Source organism: Ambystoma mexicanum, chromosome 5q (genome assembly GCF_040938575.1).
Source record: "Ambystoma mexicanum isolate Mex_15411 chromosome 5q, UKY_AmexF1_1, whole genome shotgun sequence".
Classification (NCBI taxonomy): domain Eukaryota; kingdom Metazoa; phylum Chordata; class Amphibia; order Caudata; family Ambystomatidae; genus Ambystoma; species Ambystoma mexicanum.
In genome coordinates this window covers 1,087,628,627-1,087,649,075 of record NC_090933.1, presented here as the reverse complement: position 1 = coordinate 1,087,649,075, position 20,449 = coordinate 1,087,628,627, and the positions used below count along the sequence as shown (strand labels likewise).

General features: G+C 42.0%; 1 protein-coding gene across 12 annotated transcripts in view; it reads left to right on the top strand.

The window, feature by feature from the left end:
- The window catches only part of MTSS1 (MTSS I-BAR domain containing 1), a 1,344,348-nt gene that overhangs the window by 211,401 nt on the left and 1,112,498 nt on the right, over positions 1–20,449 (top strand). For all 12 annotated transcript variants that reach the window (XM_069621598.1, XM_069621599.1, XM_069621600.1 and 9 more), the window contains exon 2: positions 4,444–4,505. In XM_069621598.1, coding sequence (XP_069477699.1) covers positions 4,444–4,505 — 62 coding nt within the window. The remainder of the gene's footprint in view (positions 1–4,443; positions 4,506–20,449) is intronic.

Genomic DNA, 20,449 nt, shown 5'->3' with positions numbered 1-20,449 from the left:
GGGTTTTTGTTTCAGAACAAAGACTGGATGTCATTTCCAGGAGGCATGCTGATTTTTAAAGAGATCGCCCTAATCCACTGAGCAACCTTAAAGGCTGCAGTCTCCACAGCAGATAAAGTCCTCACCATGAGCACTAGGTTTAGCACAGATTTCAACAAATGGTCCGCGATATTCAGCAATGGCCATAAGATCTATCCAATTGGTGAAGAATACTGCAGTACATCAAATCCCACAAATATTTATTATCTGTCATATGAAAATAATTTGCAACCAGCATTTTTCTGGATTTATTGGAATGAAAAATGTTAATACAACACGCACAAAGCCTGCATATGGGTTATTCCACATCAGGGTCGCATCAATTTTTAACATAAAAAATGGTTGCTGCTGTGTTTACTACTGACCAAAAGATCTATGTTGTCAGCAATTTGAAGAGCTTTAATAGAACGCTCGGAGTGGCCTATAGGGCAATGTCTGAATGAAAAACGCAACATTCTAGTGTGGGCAAGTTTGTTTTGGGTTAAAGGGGGTGGCTGCTTTTTGAGCCAGATTGATGAGTTAATTCACCATGTGGCTAGTACTTTTGGCCAGTGTTAATGAATAAATATTCTTTAAAATGCACCATTTTTACCACATTATATCAATAACCTCCCCCTTGGGTACTACTCAAACAGTCTGTCACGAAAGGAATGATTTGACATTTGTAACTGTGGGCCACTTTTTCATTGGTGCCTGTGACAATTGTATTCCCCAGTCCGACCCTTATAGTATTTTTTCATACAACTTCTACACTCTCTATACTGCCAGCCTGCAACGCGATTTACCTTCGATGCACAATAGGGGACCAATCACGGGAACCAGCTTTTCCGTTTTTCATAAATAACTACAGACAGAAAGCAGATTGATTTCCAACCATATGTAATGTGTAATCAGTAAAAACTGAAAACCGGGAGCCTAATAATGCTATGTTAGGTTGTGGAATTTAATGTACTGGAGTATGCTGTGCCAATTGGATAGATCCTATGGCCAGTGCTGAAGATCTTGGACCATTTGTTGAAATCTGTGCTAAAACTAGTGCTCGTGATGATGGCTTGATCTGCTGTGGAGACGTCAGCCTTTAAGGTAGCTCAGTGGATTGGAGCATCCACTTCCAAAATCAGCATCTGTTCTGGGAACGACATCAAGTTTTTATTCTGAAACAAAAAAAGTGCCCATGAGTTGGCAAAACACAATCCCATATTATTTACTGTGCTACAAATTTGCAGAACTATGAAAGTTTCTACTAAATAGGAAGTTTATTGCTATTATTGCACTATTAACCATTACATGGTGCACCCACTAAATGGATTATTCCTTGATCTCACATCTATTCTGTCTTGATCTATTTTAGCTCACAAAACATCCTTTTGGAAGGATTCCGTGCATTTGATATGACAAATTCCCCATGTGATTTTTGATTTCTTAAAGCATGTCAGAAGAACGTACTGAAAAGGTTGCTTGGCATTGGGCTTCATCAAAATGCCCACAGATCAGTCTATAGCAATCAACCCCCCCACCTCACCGGGAGGGGCTCACAGGTAATCAACAGCCTGCCAACTTGAGCCTTGGCAGTCCCGAGTGGGGTGAGGGTTTTGTTGAGGGATTAGGGCTGTTATCAGCCCGGTAAATCCACCCTCCCCCAATAAGGGGGTGATGGCTTTTTGCACCCCTGGGGTTCTGTCAGGGATGTGAACTATATTTGTTGAACCGGGAGAGTCAACCCAGCCCTTTAAGATGAGGTGGCAATGCTTTGAGATGAATAGGGATGCAGAAGATACTCAAACATCAATCGAAACGACTCAGGAAGTTGGGCAAAGTTGACTGTTTTAATGTTAATTATCTAAAACTGGGAGTACAACGGACGTCTCACTGCATGGTCTCAACAAAAATCATTAAAATTATTTTTATAGCAAAAACTTGTCATCGCTGACGTTCACCCACATATTTGCTAACATCAGCCTACGTGGCAAGCTACAAAAACCTAGAGGCAAATGTGATCGTTTTAGAGGGGACATCCAAGTATACGTTCCATGCTAGTCTAAGAACGTGATGGGCTTTTCAATGTCAGGTGGAGCAACTAAGCCCTCGCCTCAAACAGGTCACTATGAACGTCACTAAATACACAACATCCCATTGGTTGCACAAACTATAGGGCCCTTCATTACATGGCCCCCTGTAATTGGTTGGCACTCTTACATCCGTCAATACCTTTCCACCTACTTTAGCAGCACGCAGGCTGGACTTACAGGTGCTGGTGAGCTGGTCATAACCATAGCTTCCCACCAATTGGCATATCACCTCAGTGGTCTGCATGTCAATTAAGGTTTTGAACTTGGCCTTGGAAATTTTCCTTGCTCTGAAGAATTCAGGGGAGTGGAGGCACGCTTTGCCTCCCTGCCTAGGTGTGGTTCGTCATGTTTGTCCAGCTTCATCCCTTCACGTGACTGAAGACCACAAATTTGAGCTCTTGTGCATTTAAAATACTATTATTTAATGAACTCCTGTCATCTTCCTTGTTCATGTCTCCTGAACAGGAGTTTAATTCTTTCACACGATTGTAACCGTCTGCTCATCCCAGTCTGATAAGACCTTGGCTTCTTGGGGCTGGTCCAGCCTCACCCTTCTGAGATTTACTTCTGTGCTACAATTGCTTTTCAACACCCTACACACTGGAAAAGGCATTCCTTCTCTGGTCCAGCTTTGCTATAACACATAGTGGAAACATTCATTCCTTACTTGCTACTATACATGTATATGTTGGCGCATGCTGCAATCTATTCACTACATAGCTAGCCTTAAGAATACTTTGTCTGATTGCATTTCTTTGCATCTGTACACGTGTAAAATAACTTGATGTCTTCATTGTTTCTGTATCATAAACTTCTTCATCTCAAGCCTGAGCTGTCATTTATCCTTGATACTTTCTTGATGCTTTATAGAATATCTACATTGTCTTGTCTCTGCATCTCTTCTAGGTGCGTCAGTCTCGCTTCATGTGACGTCACCAATCTGCCCTTTCATTCATTTGTCCTCGTCTGATGCTCAGTTTGGTCAGGCTGTGCTTAAAAACCTTTTTCAGTAAGGAGTTTTCCATCCACCTGTAATTCCTGTGAGGAGGGCTTGGGAATCTCCCTTAAGTATGGAGGAAAGGGGACAGGACGTAGGAATGTAATAGGGTTACTCGCCGTATGACCACCTTACTCGTAGTCCATAGTCCCCTTTCCTCCATACGCCTGCCCTCACCTCTAATAAGGTTCCTCTGTTATTGATTGAAGGCAATAGAAAAGGACTGATGGGCGATGCGCTTGGCGGAGCTAAGGAGGGCGGGGTTACGGCCGCATGCGGTACTCCACGTAAGAAGAGAGGAAGGACACATTTTTGAAAAATGTGGTGCTTTTTACAACGTGCTCCGGTCCTGTCCCACAGGACGGAGGAATGTCCCATAAGTATGGAGTAAAGGGGACTATGGCCTAGGAGTAAGGTGGTTACTACGGTGAGTACCCTTATTATTTTATAATACAACTTTCATCATTGCGGCCTGGTATTTCAAGGGCTGAGGTTAAAATTGAGTTTAGCCAATTTGCCATTGAATACACAGCTCATATAACCAGTTCTTTTATGGATTCAAATTTGGTCCAGTGATGAATTACTTATAGAGGGGTTATCGAGGATGTTCTGGAGGGTAGCCACGCAAAGCTTTGGGCCTGGTTTACCCATGTGACTTATGGAACAAACTACTGTCGACTATTCAAAACTCAGGCCTGCAGCACAATTATTCTGGGAGTGGGTGCTATTGATTGACTTTTTCCCCTTCTAAAAAAAAAAAAAATCTACCTTCATGAAATATGTTGGGATTAAGACCCAATTGGGACTAGAACCATGTTTGGATTGGCCAAAAACTCTAAGAGAAACTTATGTTAAATGTAGCTTGTGGACCTTATTGTTGGGGCAAACTGTACAAGGCGCTGTGGATTTGCAAGAGAAGATCATCATTTATTTTTGCTCTATCCTGCATATACTGATCTTAGATGTTCATAGATGCTCCTGATGTTGACGACTCACAAAATCTCAACTGTGATACACTAGATGTTCACAAAGCCCAGAAAACTGTGGCTAGGGCATTTGCAGTTATGAGTTATTTATCCAGGGCCTCAAATAGACGATTGAAGCCCTTATGGTTTTTCTCCAGGAATTATGATGGATTTAAAGGATTTGTATAACTACTCAAAACTGTAAATTGTTTTATTTGTATCCTGAGCCTCGTGATTAGCTGGCCTTTACTTGTGATATTTAGGCGTTTATTGCTTTTGTTGTGCTTTTACAGGATTTCTTTTAAATAAAGTGAATGAGTATGGTTAATGGTACAACTATGTATTGAGGAGCGTTTTTCTTTTTATGCCACAGGGAAGCTATCCAGTTTGGGAAGATTTCATCAACAAGGCTGGAAAGCTGCAATCCCAACTTAGGTAAGTGGAGTTACTTGCCTCTTTCTAACACCCGTATAATTTCTGGTAGATAAAATTCATTTGTTTGGAGAACACTTTCTGTAAAACATATTTGGTGTTGCTCATTGCAGACAATTAAATAGTACTAGTAAAACCTGTTTTTTTTGGCCTTTGCTAGAGGTTTACTGGGCCTTACCCAGCTACCTACACCTCTCTGGATAAGATGCAAGACAATGGTGCATTTTCCAGTCTGGCAGAAACTCGGGAATGGAAAAGGAAACTGAGGCAGAGCCGGTGCCAGCTTCTTCTGAAGTGTGCCTGTGATTTTAGTTTTCCCCATATCCGGGCCATTGATAGCATAACTTTCTGAGGATTGAAGATGCAAGAGTATTCAGGAACACAAATGATGCCTAATTTTATGGTTTGAAATGCCAAGTATTAGCACATCTGCATAGATGTCAATGTAGAAAATGTATTCAGAAATTCATGCTTCCTAAGTCGCCATTCAATATTTAAATTCACAATACCCAAATGTATAATGAAACATGCACTTGAAATGAATTTGAATGAAAAAAGGCTAGGCAGAGCTGGGATAACTTGGACTAGATGATATCCAGTCCAAATGTCGACCTTGGGAGGGCACAGTGCCTAAAACAAGACTATCAAAAGCCATCAAATGAAAACATTGAACAAACTCCCTCTGCCCTCCACCTCCCCCACCCCCCCAGCATGAGATGCCGATTTTTAGCTAGCAACACACCGGGCATGCTGTTGTGACTTATTCCACCAAATTTTTCTAGTTTAACCTCCATCATGACTAGCCCTAACAATTGGTTTATAATAAAAATGTAAGTATTGAAAATGACACTTAAAGATTGTCCTAAAAGTAGAAACTGTTGCAACATTGTGACCAGGTTTTCTCATTTCACAAAACTGATGACATTTAAAGTGATTTTATCAACTGTTTAATCATTTAATCCATTACAGATTGAAAGGCACCCAATCACATTTCAGCATTTGTAGTGAAATTTGAAAACCTTTTTCAAAGGAATAGATATAACTATTAGCACATTTTGTTACTTGAAAGGCTATCGGAACATTACTATAAATGGATCCAGGAAAGTCATTATGGAAAGTCTGAGAATGACTGGCTGTGGGTTGCAGGGACATTGGCTCAGCAGATTATCGCAGGAATTGCGAGAAGCCTTTAGTAATCTGCCATGCAGACTACTATCCTGGAATAGCAGAGGCTATAGAGTTTTCTTACAACCTCAAGCAGATGCCCTGTCTTGGAAAACTGACTTGTTTGCACTTCAAGACGTCTGGTTGATGCACCCTCAAAAGGTGGATGTTTTTTACATGATTTTTAACAAATTAAAAAAAGGCAGCAGTGGTCGGCCCTCTGGGTGGGTGGGCAGGACTTTTAGTGGGGGTTAAAACATCACTTTGTCCGGCGATAGAAAAAAGGGACTCTTATCCTATTCACATTTTAGTGGTGAAATTATCCTGGCCAGTTGAACATAAAGAGAAGAGGTTGCTGCTCAACACTGTGGTGAAAATAATAGACACCAAATTTTAAGGAGACCAACCACAAAACCTTTTCCGGCCCACTCACTTTTATATGTAGAGATTCAGGAGATGAAGAAGCTAAGACCTGATACTAAGTACATAAAATGGGATCACAAGATTACATGGTCCGTGCAGTTAAACGTGTAAAGCAGTGTTATAACTGGCTGAAATTTTATAAATCTAAGCTAAACAATGGAGATGGCAAAAGAATGGTGGAAATCGCAATCCAATCCAATAATATTTGGAAATATGGGAATGACAGTAAGGATATGTATAACTCTGTCAATAACCAATCCCATTTCAGAAAGCTTTTGGAATAATTAACTTTTTATGGAAGTTTTGCACTCCGACAGACACTTTCAATATTTGAGGTAAGCTCTGAGACCATGGCACTATAATTTTTCGTAGGGAAGATTTACAAACTGCTGTAAAAAAGGCCAAAGAATCCAGAGCATCAGGACCAGATGATATGCCTAATTTCGTTTTAAAAAGGGATCCTGCTCTTTGGTCTAATGTCCTCCACAACCTATTATCAAACTTTGCAGTTGGTGGAAAGAAAAAAGGTGACCCACCAGAGACCTGGGGAACTACCGATCCATTGCCCTATGTGAGAAACCAGAAGGTGATCCTTTCGTATCCACTTTTGGCCCATCCTTTTGTATCCACTTCCTGGGGATGGACCAGTGCGGGAGGATAACCTGGGTGAGGGGTCTTCGGTGAGTGGGACACCAGATGGTGAGACACAGTATCCCTGTCACTTTAATACCTTAACCCAATCCTACCAAGCAGGATATTTAAGAACTCCCCCTCCCTCTCTTTTACAACACAAACACTTGTTCACAGACAGCCCGCTGTGAGAGAAAGACTAACACCCGAGCCATGTACCTGAAGTGTCCCAATACAATGATCAGGCAATTATCGACAATCACTCGCATATGATTTCCATTACACTTCCCCACACGGAATAAAAGGCAGAGCACAAGAGCACTCTTTGAGCGAGGAAAAGCACACAAGGAAACGGCAGTTTCAAGGTGGCAGTTTAGCAAGAGGAGAGACTGCAAAACAAAAGGGGATTGCAAGGAGTCAAGTGCCCTTGACCTATTCGACAAGGAACCGTTACTTTCATGAAGCCTTGAAAATAAAAAGCGTAAAACCAGGAAACCAGGCTGAGGAATCCTACATTGTGTGTTGGAGGTACCCAGGACCCTCCCACACGGATAATCAAGGCAGGGAGAATCTCAAGCTACTGTGGTGTTGTCCTTGGCTCCAACAACAAAGCAACGTCGGTGAAATCAACACAGCCGGTGAGTTGGGGAGACCGATACAAGACCGGTCTGTGTTGAAGCCAAGGTTGCAAGCAGGAACATTGTATGGCGATAGCTGGAACAAACTTTGTATGAAACGCTTCTGATAACCAACGCGATTAAAGTTGAACTGCAGATGAGTGATTGAACTTTGAATCCACAATACCTTTGACAGAGTGGTGTGGCACCGTGTGGTTGCTCAATCGAAGATCTCTGTAAGGTATCCGGCTGAGAGTTGACAAAAGTGAAAGAGTGGCAAAGAATTGTAAATCATAGTGGTCCTGCGACAGGTCAAGCAAAATCCTGTGCACAATTGAAAGTCGAAGTAGAATCAGTAAAGAATGTTTATGGCAAAGTAGATTTAAAAAAAACTGAGTTGAAGGAAAGGTTGTTAACAGCAAGTCCTCACCAAGCAAAGGGAGATCAATTGAAGGCTATTTGTCTTAAAGCAAGTTTGTGTTAAAGTACATAAATTGGTCTGAGTCCGGCAGAGGGAGACTGATTGAAGATTTTGTGTCGAAGTGGATTTGAGCTCGGCAGAGGGGGTTCCGGGGTGAAAAGTGAAACACCAGAGGAATTGGATACGTGAAAATCCTAAAACCTGTGTATATGCAAAATACTAAAAGGGAAATAACTGTCTGTTGCATCAGGCTCTCTGAAAAAGAGACTTTGTATTTGTATTTATTTGGTTTTATATAGCACCTTTGAACCAAAGCGCTCAACATAAGAACAAGCACAGTACAATAAAAATGAAATTAGCATTTAAAACACAGCATATGTTTGTGCAGTAACCTTCATTAACCAGTCGAGAGGGAGCATTGCAGAGATACACGAAAAGATAAATAAACAGTGATGGAACGAAGAGAAAGTGGGAGAGTAGTCCAGTGTTAGTGTGCTAAGTGAGAACGAGCAAAAACGAGATTGAGCACAAAGGGGACGAGGAACTATGAGAACATAATGAGAAGCAGAACTAAGTGGACAAGAGGGAAAATAGAATGCAATAAGAGACGAAAGATAGGGAGGTGCAAGGCCATGGAGAGATTTAAAGATTAAACATAGAAAATTTAAATGGTGATGGAAAGAGAGCCGTCCTAGATCAAAGAAGATGAGAGAATCACGAGGAGCAAGCAAACAGAACATAAATAGAAGCATTAAATACAGATTTCAACTGAGCTAGACGAGATGGAAGTCCAATGAGTGCAGAAGAACAGCAGAAAAGCCGCTAGAAGATTAGAGCAGACAAAAATGAAATGACAGGCTTTTCGAGTATTGTACAGATGAAATCGACCGGAACCGGTAGATAAGAAAATATGGTGACTGAAAGAAAGATCTGAATCAAGATAGAGACCCAAATTACGGGCCACGGGAGGGATAGATAACTGCGAAGGAGGAAATTGTATGAATGGAGGGGACGGAGAAGGAGAAATAGTAGTGGGAGGGAAGATAATAACCTCCGTCTTTGCGGCATGAATTACAAAAAAGTGATCTGACATCCAAGACTGAATGGCAAGGAGACAGGTGCTAGGTTTATGGTGGAGGTCATCAGTAAACTGTGGAAAGGAAAGAAAGAGCTGCGTGTAATCGGGATAGAAGTTATGTGAGAAACCAAAGGAGGAAATAACCCCAGCCAACGAGGTGTAAAGTGAAAAAATAAAAGGATCAAGGACCGAACCTTGAGGGACACATATGTAAGTGGACATGTTTTAGAAGAAGCCCACGCCAAGGATACTGAGAAAGTCCTCTGGGGTAGGTATGACTCAAACCAGGCTAAGGTAGAGCCAGAAAAGCCAAAAGAGGAAAGAGCAGACAGTAGGAGTGTGCGATCAGCCGTGTCGAAAGCAGCAGATAGATCCAAGAGAATAAGAGCAGACTGCTTAGCATGACCTGCAGAATGGAGAGAGTCCAAGACGGAGAGTAGAGCAGTCTCCGTAGCGTACCCAGGGCGGAACCCAGATTGAAAACCAGGAAGGATAGAATTACGAGAAACAAAAGTGGAAACCTGAGAATGGAGGAAAGGGGACTATGGACTAGGAGTAAGATAGTCACTAAGGTGAGTAACTTTGTTAATGTGTTTGAGAATTTTAGACAGATAAGGTAAGAGTGAAATTGGACGGAAATTAGAGGCAGAAGATACATCAGCAGAAGGCTTTTTCAATATTAGGATAATGGTAGGATGCTTAAATGAGGAAGGAAAACCAGAAGAGGATAGATGGGAGTTAAATGGAATTGTGAGATGAGGAACAAGTAGAGGATCGATTTTAGGTATAAGTGCAGATGGTATGGGATCCAGCGGGGAAGAGGTAGGGTGAGCACGAGCAAGGAGACGGACAGTATCTTCTTTATTGATGGGAACAAATTCAGCAAAGATTTCTTTGGGAGATGACCAGAGGGCTAGAGGGGGGGGGGGGTCAGAGAAATAACCTATGTGCAGGACGATTCATTAATAGATCGAAATGAAGAGACCTTGGAAGTGAAATAGAGTGCAAGATCGGTGGCAGTAAGGGTGGAGTTAGTTGAGGGATCTTGAGTAGGAGACGAAAGAAGGTGGCATAGAATTTGAAAAGCTGTCTAGGGTAAGAGATCAGAGAAGTAAGACTGTTTAAGACTGTTTAGCAGAGTGAAGACAATTATAAAGAGTATGTTAAGAGCGAAGTTCCCTGATGTCTTCTGTTTTAACCAGCATCTTTCTAAACGCAGGAGAACATGTCGCATCGTGCGAAGATGGGGGCTGGGAGGAGCCAAGGTTGAGGGGGTTTACGTGTGGGGTGAAAAGAGGACGGGTAAAGTGAGTCAGTGGATGTTGAAAGTGAAGAGGAGAGAGCAGAAGCAGTCTGGTCTGCTGCCAGAGTGGAAAACAATGCTTGAGACACCACTTTAGAGGTGCTGGTGGAGATGAAAGTGTAGTATTGAATGTGCGCAGATCGCGACGTAAGTAAGAAGGAGGGGTTGAGAGAGACACATTATGAGCAGAAAGATTAGGAGTAATGGAGAACAAGAGAAGAAAATGGTCTGAATGGCAGAGACTTTGGCACAGAAGGCCATGATTCTGACGTTTTGAACTGCACCCTCGTGCTAGAGAAGACCAAGACTGTGCTAAGCTTAGTGTGCCACCTTTTCCCGTGCTGGAAACGTGGGGAAGCAAAGCCAACGGCTTGAATATCCTGACATATCATTTCTTGAACATTTTTCTTGTGCATAATATTGTTTCCCACACTACTTGTAAATGGGGGTAAGGATTGGCAATAGGTTTATTAGTATAGGAAGACACCACCAGGACTGAGTTTATTATTTGATGGTCGTAGCTTGCTTCCATCTTTAGATTTAGGAATCGATGGGCGTTTTTCAAACCCAATTGTAGTTCAATGAACACCCTTGAATTGTGGTCACTTGTGTCTGTCTTACTGTTGATACCATGCCTTCCTTACACCTATAAGACACGTCTTTAAAGATATTTGCTTCAGTCATACTGCAGGAACTAGAGGCATGGGCACGTTCTATCAACAAACCTTTAAAGTTTCAAACTGGTTTTAGGAAGTTCTGCGGGACCAACTTAAATGGTTTAATTATCCTACTTTTGATAAACCAAGCCCAAAATAAAAACACATTACTGTTCATGGTACGCCTAGACTTGGCCACTACGGTGGACCAAAAGAAGCTATATCAGTGGAGAATCCAAGAAGGCCTACTAGAAATGCTGGTGGAATTACACTCCCAGTCAATAGTCAATAATGCAAATTAGACTGTACAGCAATGACCGTCTGGGGGCTCCTATAGACAGTCTTGTAGGTTTATGCCATTCCTATTTAATCTATACCTATCTGATCTATTAGAAAGCATTTCTGTCTGCCGGGCCTCTCCCCCCTTAAATCTACTTCCTAGGCATGCTAATCCTTTTATACACAGACAACAGAATATTGCTAGATAAAACTCCCATAGGCTTACGTTTTCTTGCATCTACCCGGGAGTATTAGAATGGGATTAATCTTAAATTAAATAAAAGTAAATCTGCTTTTTCAGTAAATTCTCAAAGCTGCCAACAAAACGAAACTGGCACATCGATGGCATAAACATCAAGACCATATGTGATCTGGTTTACTTGGGGTTCTCCATCCACAGCAAAGTGAGGAAGGGAGCCAAACTGGCTCCCCTTTACATACAGTCTGGGAAAAGTTAAAGACTGTTAATTTAAGTTGTTTCAAATTATTAGATTTTATGTAGGCAAGGTAATGCCGGCATACTTCATGGCCTGGACCTCTTTATTTTTACAGTGGATTGGAAAGCACTTGAGAGACTAGGTGGGTGCTATTTTGAAAACACTTATTTGGTCTAGCAGTTTCTCTTCCTCTGATGACCATTGGGTACGAATTTGGTATTGTGTTGTGGGAATCGTATTGTTGGGTGTCCTGACCCACGTTTGGATTATTAAGCTGCAACAGTTGGTGCTGTGGGCTTAGAAAATCCAAGATGGCGGAAAAGCCCACAGTTGCGCCAGAATCCGGGAAAACCGCGCTGTTTGTGCGCACACCAAAATGGTTGCCTAACCTGCCACCCACCAGTGCAAGCATGATGGGCCAGGAGTGCCATGAGTGAAAGGTGTGCCAAAGGAAAAACAGCACTTTAAAATCACCTTTGTTTCCCTGAATGCAATCTCAAAATGCCTATTTCAAACATCACAAGATATTCAAAAATCTCAATGAACACCAGCAGACATTTGGCAGAATGTATTCTTGTGTGCATACAAAATCTGGAAAGATGAAGAGCCCAAAACAATGTTTATAACAAAACTGGCTGAGCTGTGGATGTCAGCAGCTTAAGTTAAGTGGACAGAAAGCTACTAAAATCGAAATGTTTAAAATAAATGAGTGACCTACTTTTGAGTGTAACATAGGTTGCAACTGTTAAATGTCATAGTTTTGAACTTGGAATCAGCATTTTAGCTGTATGTGCAAAAATTGTCAGTTTGATTTGAATGTAGAAAACTGGGAACTAAAGTGACATTTAGCTGAAGCCTGGCTTGAAGAGTGAATTCTGCCCGGCAACTACCCCCGACAGGAGTGAAACCTGCTCAGCCACTCTTCCCAGGCCTGGCTGCGTTCTGCTGCCCCTGCCAAAAGGAGATGACACCTCTCTGATTGAATTAGGGGAGTGGCACCTGGGGACTACAGGAAACTAAACAAAGCACTGTCCCTGTCTCAGGGAAATTTTATATTGGGGGGTGGGGGGGGTCGTAAAATGGCTTCCTCTTGGGAGAAACTGGGAGAGGCAGTGCCTGTGTGAGCAAGCTGAGCTTGGGGGAAGTGGATAAACCAGAAATTCCACCATGTGCTTTGGAAAACCACACCCCTTTGGGGCCAGAGCATGATTTTAAAAAGATGGATAATTCATAGTGCGGACTTGTAAAAATTATATAAATAACGTCATCATTCTTGTGATTTTTCTGTGCACATTTTAAGAGGTGTTAGGACCCTGTGGTATGTTCTTGGGGATAGTAGCGGAAAAAAAGGTTGTTACTCCAAATGTATGCATGTTAAAAAATCTGACACTTTATCATCTGAAACCCATATCCCTGGTGCACATTTGTGTAAAACCTGGAAAGGTTTAGAGGTCGTTATCTGGATGAAAAGGGGAGAATTCTGTCATAAGTGGACACGACATCGTACAAAGACAGGGATCAGATGGTTTGGTGCTACAGAAAATATGTTAACTGGACCTATAATATTAGAAAAATGGTACATGGATAAATATGTATTTGGGTCAGAAATAGATTTGTGTGCAATTTGACAAGGGGAGGTTCCTCTGACCATAAAACCTACAGCATCACTCTGACACTCCATTTCTTTCCCCCAATCAAGGGAGAGAGGAAAGCTTGGCCAATGATAAGTGAGAGGGGCAGGGTTAGCTAGGCCCAGGCACACACCCATTTTCAAAACACATAAAAGGAACATTGAAACCCAGGTAGAGAGATTCACTTTCCACTTTCTTGTGGGACGCTTTGCCGGGAGACCCCAGACTTCAAATCAATCAATCTCCAGAGATCCAGAGACCAGAGATCCAGAGAGACCAGAACTGTGCAGTGCTGAGAGCAGAACCAGAGACCAGACCGCTGTGAAGAACCACCAGAAGTCCAGTCCAACCGGTTGACCCGATCTGTGACGAAGTCGCATTCCTGTCCAAAATCTAGTGTACTGTGCCAAAACCAATCTCTTAGGCTAAAATAGTTTGGATTGGATTATTTTAAACTATTAGAACTGCCTCCTAGAATCGTGTCATTCTGTCATCTTTAAAACTGAAAACTGTCATCTGTCATTCTGAGCTTTAAAATTTCAAATCCGAAAAACTACCTTTACTAAATCGGCCGTATCCCCGGAACCGTTTGTGCTATGAACGTGATTTAACTTTCATCTTAAAGCTAAGATTCTAGGCTTTCCAACAAACCTAGAACCGACTTCCTACTCCTTATAGTGCCTCCGTAATTGCACTTGACGCACGCGACTAAATTGCCGCGATTTGACATTTTGCTTCATTTTAGCCACGTGTAAAAATGTCTTTGCTTCCATCCCTGAAATCTGTTTTTCAACCTAATAACCATCCCTGAATCATTGATAGGGCTGGCCTGAACTGATTCAAAGTATCTATCACCTACCCTGAACCTCCTATAGGGAATTAAAAGCATTTTTCGCATATGTTTCACTTCAAAGTATATTGCCTGTGTTTCAAACTCTTACCTGTTTTCATCGAAGCTTGCTAGGGGGGGAACTGAATTATAGTTGATTGCATTCCTGAGAACTGTGTGCTTTACTTCCATCTCTTTACCTTGCATAAAGGGGGGGGGGGTGAATTGTCAAAGAAAAGTGATTACATTGTCTTTTGTTGAAGTCATATCAAGTTTATTTTCTGTACTGCATTTTCATTCTTCATTGCATTGTCCTTGAAGCCATAAAAGCATTCTCAGCTTCTTTATCCTCTCTATATCACTTCTAAGCCATCAAAAAGAGTGTACCACTAACGTTATCCATTGTTGATCACTCCTCTTCACAAGTGTGCTATCAAACATTAATTTATTAAAAGTGTGAGATATATATATATATATATATATATATATATATATATATATATATATATATATCATTTTCAAATAAACCTTTTAATTTGCAAAACAAAACTACTTCTTGGCTCGGCGGGGTCAGGGGGATTCTGAGAGAGGGGTGTCATATAAGGGTTGTCATCCAGAGTAAACTAACGGGACATAAAAATATATCAATAAGGGTTTCCCTCAGCATCCCAGACTAGGCATTGACTTAGCTGTAGTGTTGAATTGAATCCGCTTACAGTATGTCGGATGGCTAAATTAATACTTTACCACAATCTTGAACCCTCCCTTGGGCTTACTATTTAAAGACCTGGGTTTGGCATCCACTCCGAGAGCCAAGTATTAAAGGTTAACCCAAAAGATAGTTACTAAAGTGAAACTGGTAGATTGGGTTGTATGTGTTGACTCTCTAGCACAGTATAAAATATAGAAAGAATTGGTGTCCGTCCCTAGAAAATATAAGTCAACACAAATGTATGTTGTATGATTACCTAGTCTGAAACATCAGCAAATTTTGTCATGGGTTTTCGCTTCAATCTATTGGGGACATTACAGAGATGGGGCCAAACCATAGCGATCAACAAAAAAAATAGCATTTTTCAGATATGCAGGAGTCCTTGGAAACTCACACTGGCTGATATCTTTCCAAGGAACATTTGACTGGAGGAAAGCTGAACTGATAAATCGCGCCCGAAACACTTGTGTACAGGCGCGTTATAAATTACTTATCATATATCATATCGTACGATTTGTGGTGGCGGAAAACGATCTATTAAAAACTTTTGGGCAAGACAATTTCCTCGACTATATATGGTGTACCTTGCTTGCTCTGAGATTTGTAAAAGTCGCTATTGTTCGTACAATCTGGTAAGAAGTGCTAGTAAATGATTACAAAGATGAAATACCGAATGAAGAAAGGCCTAGACCCCACATTGCTTTTCAGCAGTACGGCCGTTTTGTATCTGGCAGAGTAGCATCAGTGTGAGTGATATGGGGCATCCAGAAGAGTACAGATAGTCTGTTGGGGATTATGGTACTGGGTTGGGCTGCGCAACAAAAATGATTTTTAAAAAGGGGGAAATGGACAGAAAGGTGGGAAAACTAGCAGACAAAGAGGAGGGATTATGCAACAATGCGGCTAATGGCAGACCCCCATTTAACAGATTTTAAAAAGGGACAGGAGCAGGATGAGAAATTGCCTGCAGGTTGGCCATGGAGAATGACTTTCTAGGAACGAAATTAAGGTAAAAACTATATGCGAAATAGCTCTAGAAGAGCAATAGAAAGTTTACATAAATGCGGAGGAACCCAAAATGAAACATTTTATTCATTTTCTTGGCTTTCAAAATACTTTGTTATAATCTTGGATTCTGTACACTTGCTTTGGTACGATGTATTAAGATACTTCCGCATCAGAATTCCCTGCAACAATTTTTAAATGCTGGTAAAGCTAACCTAAAGATCATTGCCACGCTAGTAAATTTTAGGTGACCTAAACTGTGACCTTATGACTCTCCTGAATTCAAGGTCAGTAATTTGTGTTGTTTTTCTAGCAAGCTTAGTTTTTTGCCAACATAACTGTCTGGCTCTTCTCTGCAGTGCTTGGTGCCATTAGCACACTTGATACCAACAAAGTGACCTACTTCAATATGTTAATATGCTCTTCTAGGTGAGGCATCTGCATCGTTTGTCTCTCCAGATATTTTGGACTAATACTCCCATAATCCTGCTCCATTGAGTCAGGTTGACGGGGGTTGTGGTCCAAAGCATCAGGAGAGGAAAAAATTCAGAGCCCCTGCTCTAGATGGCACCCACGCTGAAATATAAAATCCTTTTGTGTAATTCTGGCCAACTTGAAAGTTAACTTCTGTTTAGGTGACTATGCTGATATGTGGAAGGATATGTGAAAGCTGGCTGTAAAATGACAGACTATATGCGGCGAGTGCTAGACCTATGTTTTTCGTTATGTTAATTTGAATTGCACAAGCTTACTGCTGCCGTTACTTTGCACTGCTTCTCATGGAGCGTTGCAGGATAGAGCCCGGATATAGGACAGATTGTGCAGGTTATTTTTGTTGGATGGTGTTGGATCATGTATGCAAGGACCAGATGTTTGCCTGCCTGACTCGAGATGTACAGATTGTGCATAACATTGGAGTTTAATGTTAAGCAAAAACTGTCATAAGTGTGACACGGCAGCATTTTGCTTAGTGCTGAGGTGAGCATATATTGGCTATCGCATGAGTTCACAGAACATTTTGATGGGGCGGGGCGCGGGGGCAGAAAAGCTGCTGATGGGACATTGGGTGGGTGTACAAACAGTGTGCGTTCGGGCGAAAGAGTGTCTTTTGTGTGATGTTCGATATCGCCCTCTGACCGTAGTCCTCCAAATGTTAACTGAACGTTTGTGCATGTGTTTGTAACCAAGGGGTGGGCAAGGAGCAGGAAGTAAGCTTTGTGTGGGATATTTATTAGATATGTAGCAGGCATGTTGACCTTAAAATAGGCTTCAAGGCAATGTCAAGTGTTCCTTGGATGGTCAAAGACTATGTATATGGTAAACTGGTTTTCAAGATTTTCCAAAATGCAAGTTCTGTGTGTTGTGCATTTAATTCATGAGAGAATACCTCAGTTTAACTGTTGGAACTCAAAATGAGGCACACGCTAGCCAGAGTGAAGAAATGGGAGATGGTGGTCCAGATGTATGATTTGGAGCAAAATCTGTGTCTGGGTTGGCATCTTTGGAATGTTTACTGGAATAACTTGGGGCTGAACGCATGGAGCATGCAACTAGTGATGTTTGAGACCTTGTGGCAGTAGGTGTTCAGTGAAGCACACTGAATGCTAACCAGATGCAACCACAAGAGTAAAGATCTAGGAATAGTGTGGCTGGTATATACCTGCTGCAGTATGATAATAAGCTGTTGGCATTGTTTAAGCAGGAGAGGTTGTGCCAAGAGTAGCATACAAAGCAAAGGGGAATATGTGTACCAGGAAGCCTGAATTGCCCACGTTGCTGATATGTAATAACCATGGAGCTGTTATATGGTAGATGGGAGAAATCCTAATCTAAAGGGACTGAAGGTTTTTCACATGTTTAGTGGCTTGATTGTGGAACTGCCTCACACCGGCTATTGGACGTCTGGTTGAAAACTGGGGGAAAGACCAATTTTCTAAGGTCATGGTCTCTGCTGCTAGCGTTGAGCTTTCCGTGGATCATGTCAATCGAAGCACCCACTTACCGTATTCATCGGATGCAACTCTTTTTAATGTGTATTTTGTAAATTATTTTTGCATCTCTAGCATGGGTTTAGTAATTGAAGTATAAGGATTGGATCAGGGTGGAAAGTGTCCCTGCCTGGGCCCTCGCTTCCTCGCGCTGTGTCCCTGCCTGGGCCCTCGCTTCCTCGCGCTGTGTCCCTGCCTGGGCCCTCGCTTCCTCGCGCTGTGTCCCTGCCTGGTTCCTCGCGCTGTGTCCCTGCCTGGGCCCTCGCTTCCTCGTGCTCTTTCTGAGCCCCTCTTTCTCGCAAGAATCATTTTCTGATGTTCTCAGGTGTCAGGATGCTGGAGGTATTGATGAGAAATATTGGATCAAACAAATTCTGAAGTTTTAACAATATGCCCACGAACACTAAGCATCTCCTCCACTAACCTTCCCCCTACCCACCAGCCCCACCTATGCTCACCTTCCCTTCAACTCGAGGTTCGTGAGGAATGTGCAAATTGTCCTCGACTGTGATTCAGCATATTAGGACTTTGACCAAAAAGCAGTTTACATCTCTGCTTTCTGTATCAGATATACCTTGTATTCTTGTCCACTCTACAGTGTTGTAAATGACTTCAAGGTCAGTGGTACATTTGATTACACAAACAACCATATGCTGACCTACCTGATTACCAGGTCAATCACCTTCAAGGTTATGTAAGCTTGCTGACTGTTAATCTATTCCCATTTCCTCTAGGAATCCTTTCTTCTTGAGTATGTATTTGATTGCATTTTGTCAGAGTGGAGATGCATTACATTAAATTAATAATTTGTTTGGGCCAATTTCCTCAAGTGCTTACAGCCGAGTAATTGCACAAAGCAAAAATAAATTTGTGCATGACTACTTCACTTTCCTTAGAAATTTACCTCATATATCACATCAATAAATCAACAAATAATTTAGAAGCACTCACTTTAACATGATCAAAAGCATATCTACCATCTACAAATGGTTCCTTTTCACTAACCGTTATTGAAAGAAACCCTTTATAGAAAACGAAGGGTTACCACCCGCTATACCCCTGCACATTTCCCCAAAAAGTAACACTAGTACATTTTTCATGGCCTTCCCGAAACGTAACCATTCAATCGACGTAGGTGAGGAATTGGAGGGAATGGCTAGGAATAAGAAGGTAGGAAGGGCTGTCAGGCCATTTGAGTAATCTGGTAGGAGGTAAGAGTGGTGGATAAAGGCTGTCCTAATGGCAGAGGCAGTGGGGATTGATAGAGCTACTCAGGTTCATACTGTTGGAAGGAATCCCCTGTCACGCTGTATGGTGCCTGGAGAGACCTTTCAGCAAGCTAAGCAAGCTTTTGTCCCCAGGGATTGAGCTTTGCTCACTTACGAAATCTGTAGTCAAGCAGCCAAGGCGCAACTCTTAGGAGGTTACTCTGGGTAACTGAAACCTAATTTAGCACAAGGGGTAAAAATGTCAAATTGCAAGTCACTAGCTAGTCATTGTGTCACTCGCCCCCTCATTTCTCTAAATGCACACAGCACTCAATTTCTTACTAGCCAAGAGTCGATTACTACTCAACAATGGTTGGTGGCGAGAGCAGATGTTGAGATGTGATAGCACTTTATTATGTTGAAAAAAGTGCACAATGTTACTAAAAATTGAATGCCAGATCTGAATAGCTACAGAAGCAATTCACAGTGAATAGTGAAAAGAATGTGTAGGGAAAGTGTTTAAGATCAATACAGGTTACCCCCCAGCAAGGGAGACTGTTCAGCATAGACAATTGTAGTTCTCCTGTTTTGGCTTCCCATCAAAGCCCTTGTTTACAAGCAGTGTTTATAAAGTAGTAACTATTTTTGGTAAATATTTACTGGTTGCTACTTTAACAGGATGCTACTGATGGATGTTTTCTTGGGCAACCCTCGCATTACCAAGAGAAACAACCGTAGCAACAGTCCTTCAATACTGTAGTTCAGCAGGTTAGTCTATTCAGTGAATAGCCCAATGGTGTTTAGTTGAACCGGCATTTTACAGTCACCTGCAGTTTCATACCACATTGTAGCCGAGTGTTTACATGAATGCCACATGCTACAATTCAGTAGGTTGGCAGGTTCTTAAGCGATGCTTGGAGCTAACATTGGATTGACACTTCATCAGTACCTGATCACAAGGTCCACTTCAAGGCCTCATGATTAGGTTTTTTTCAGTTATTGAAGCCAGGTTCAGGCCTCCAAAGCATTCTTGTAAATATGGTGGCTGGATTTTCTAGGAAGCCTTTTGAAGGGTATTAACCAATTTGATCGAATTCGGCCAATACCATTCGATTAAAATCAATCAAATTTGGTCATCACTACAGAACACGGAGAGTGGGGGTTTTCAGGGTGTCCCCCGATCCCCATGTTTGGTAGTGATGGCCTTTTGGGATAGCGGGGGTGTCCCCTGATCCTGAAGATTTACAGGCGGGGACGGGAACAAAAAAGAAATGCAGACCCTGTGGCGTCAGACCCGACCCGCGTAGGAGGGACGGAACTGTCTACGCAAGGGTCAGAATGAAAGCGGACACGTAAAAGGTAAGTGGGGGGGTGGAGGTGTATTGGAGGGTGGGTAGAGGGCATGGATTTGTTGATTTTGGCCACATCAAAATTGGTTTCGCAGCGAAATTGATTAGTCCATTCCGCTGCGAACAATTATGCCACAGTCAAATCACAAAGATCCTTTTGAAGTGTTCCCAGGAAGTCTCTGAAACTGAATATAGTTGCAATAGGCTTATTTACTCT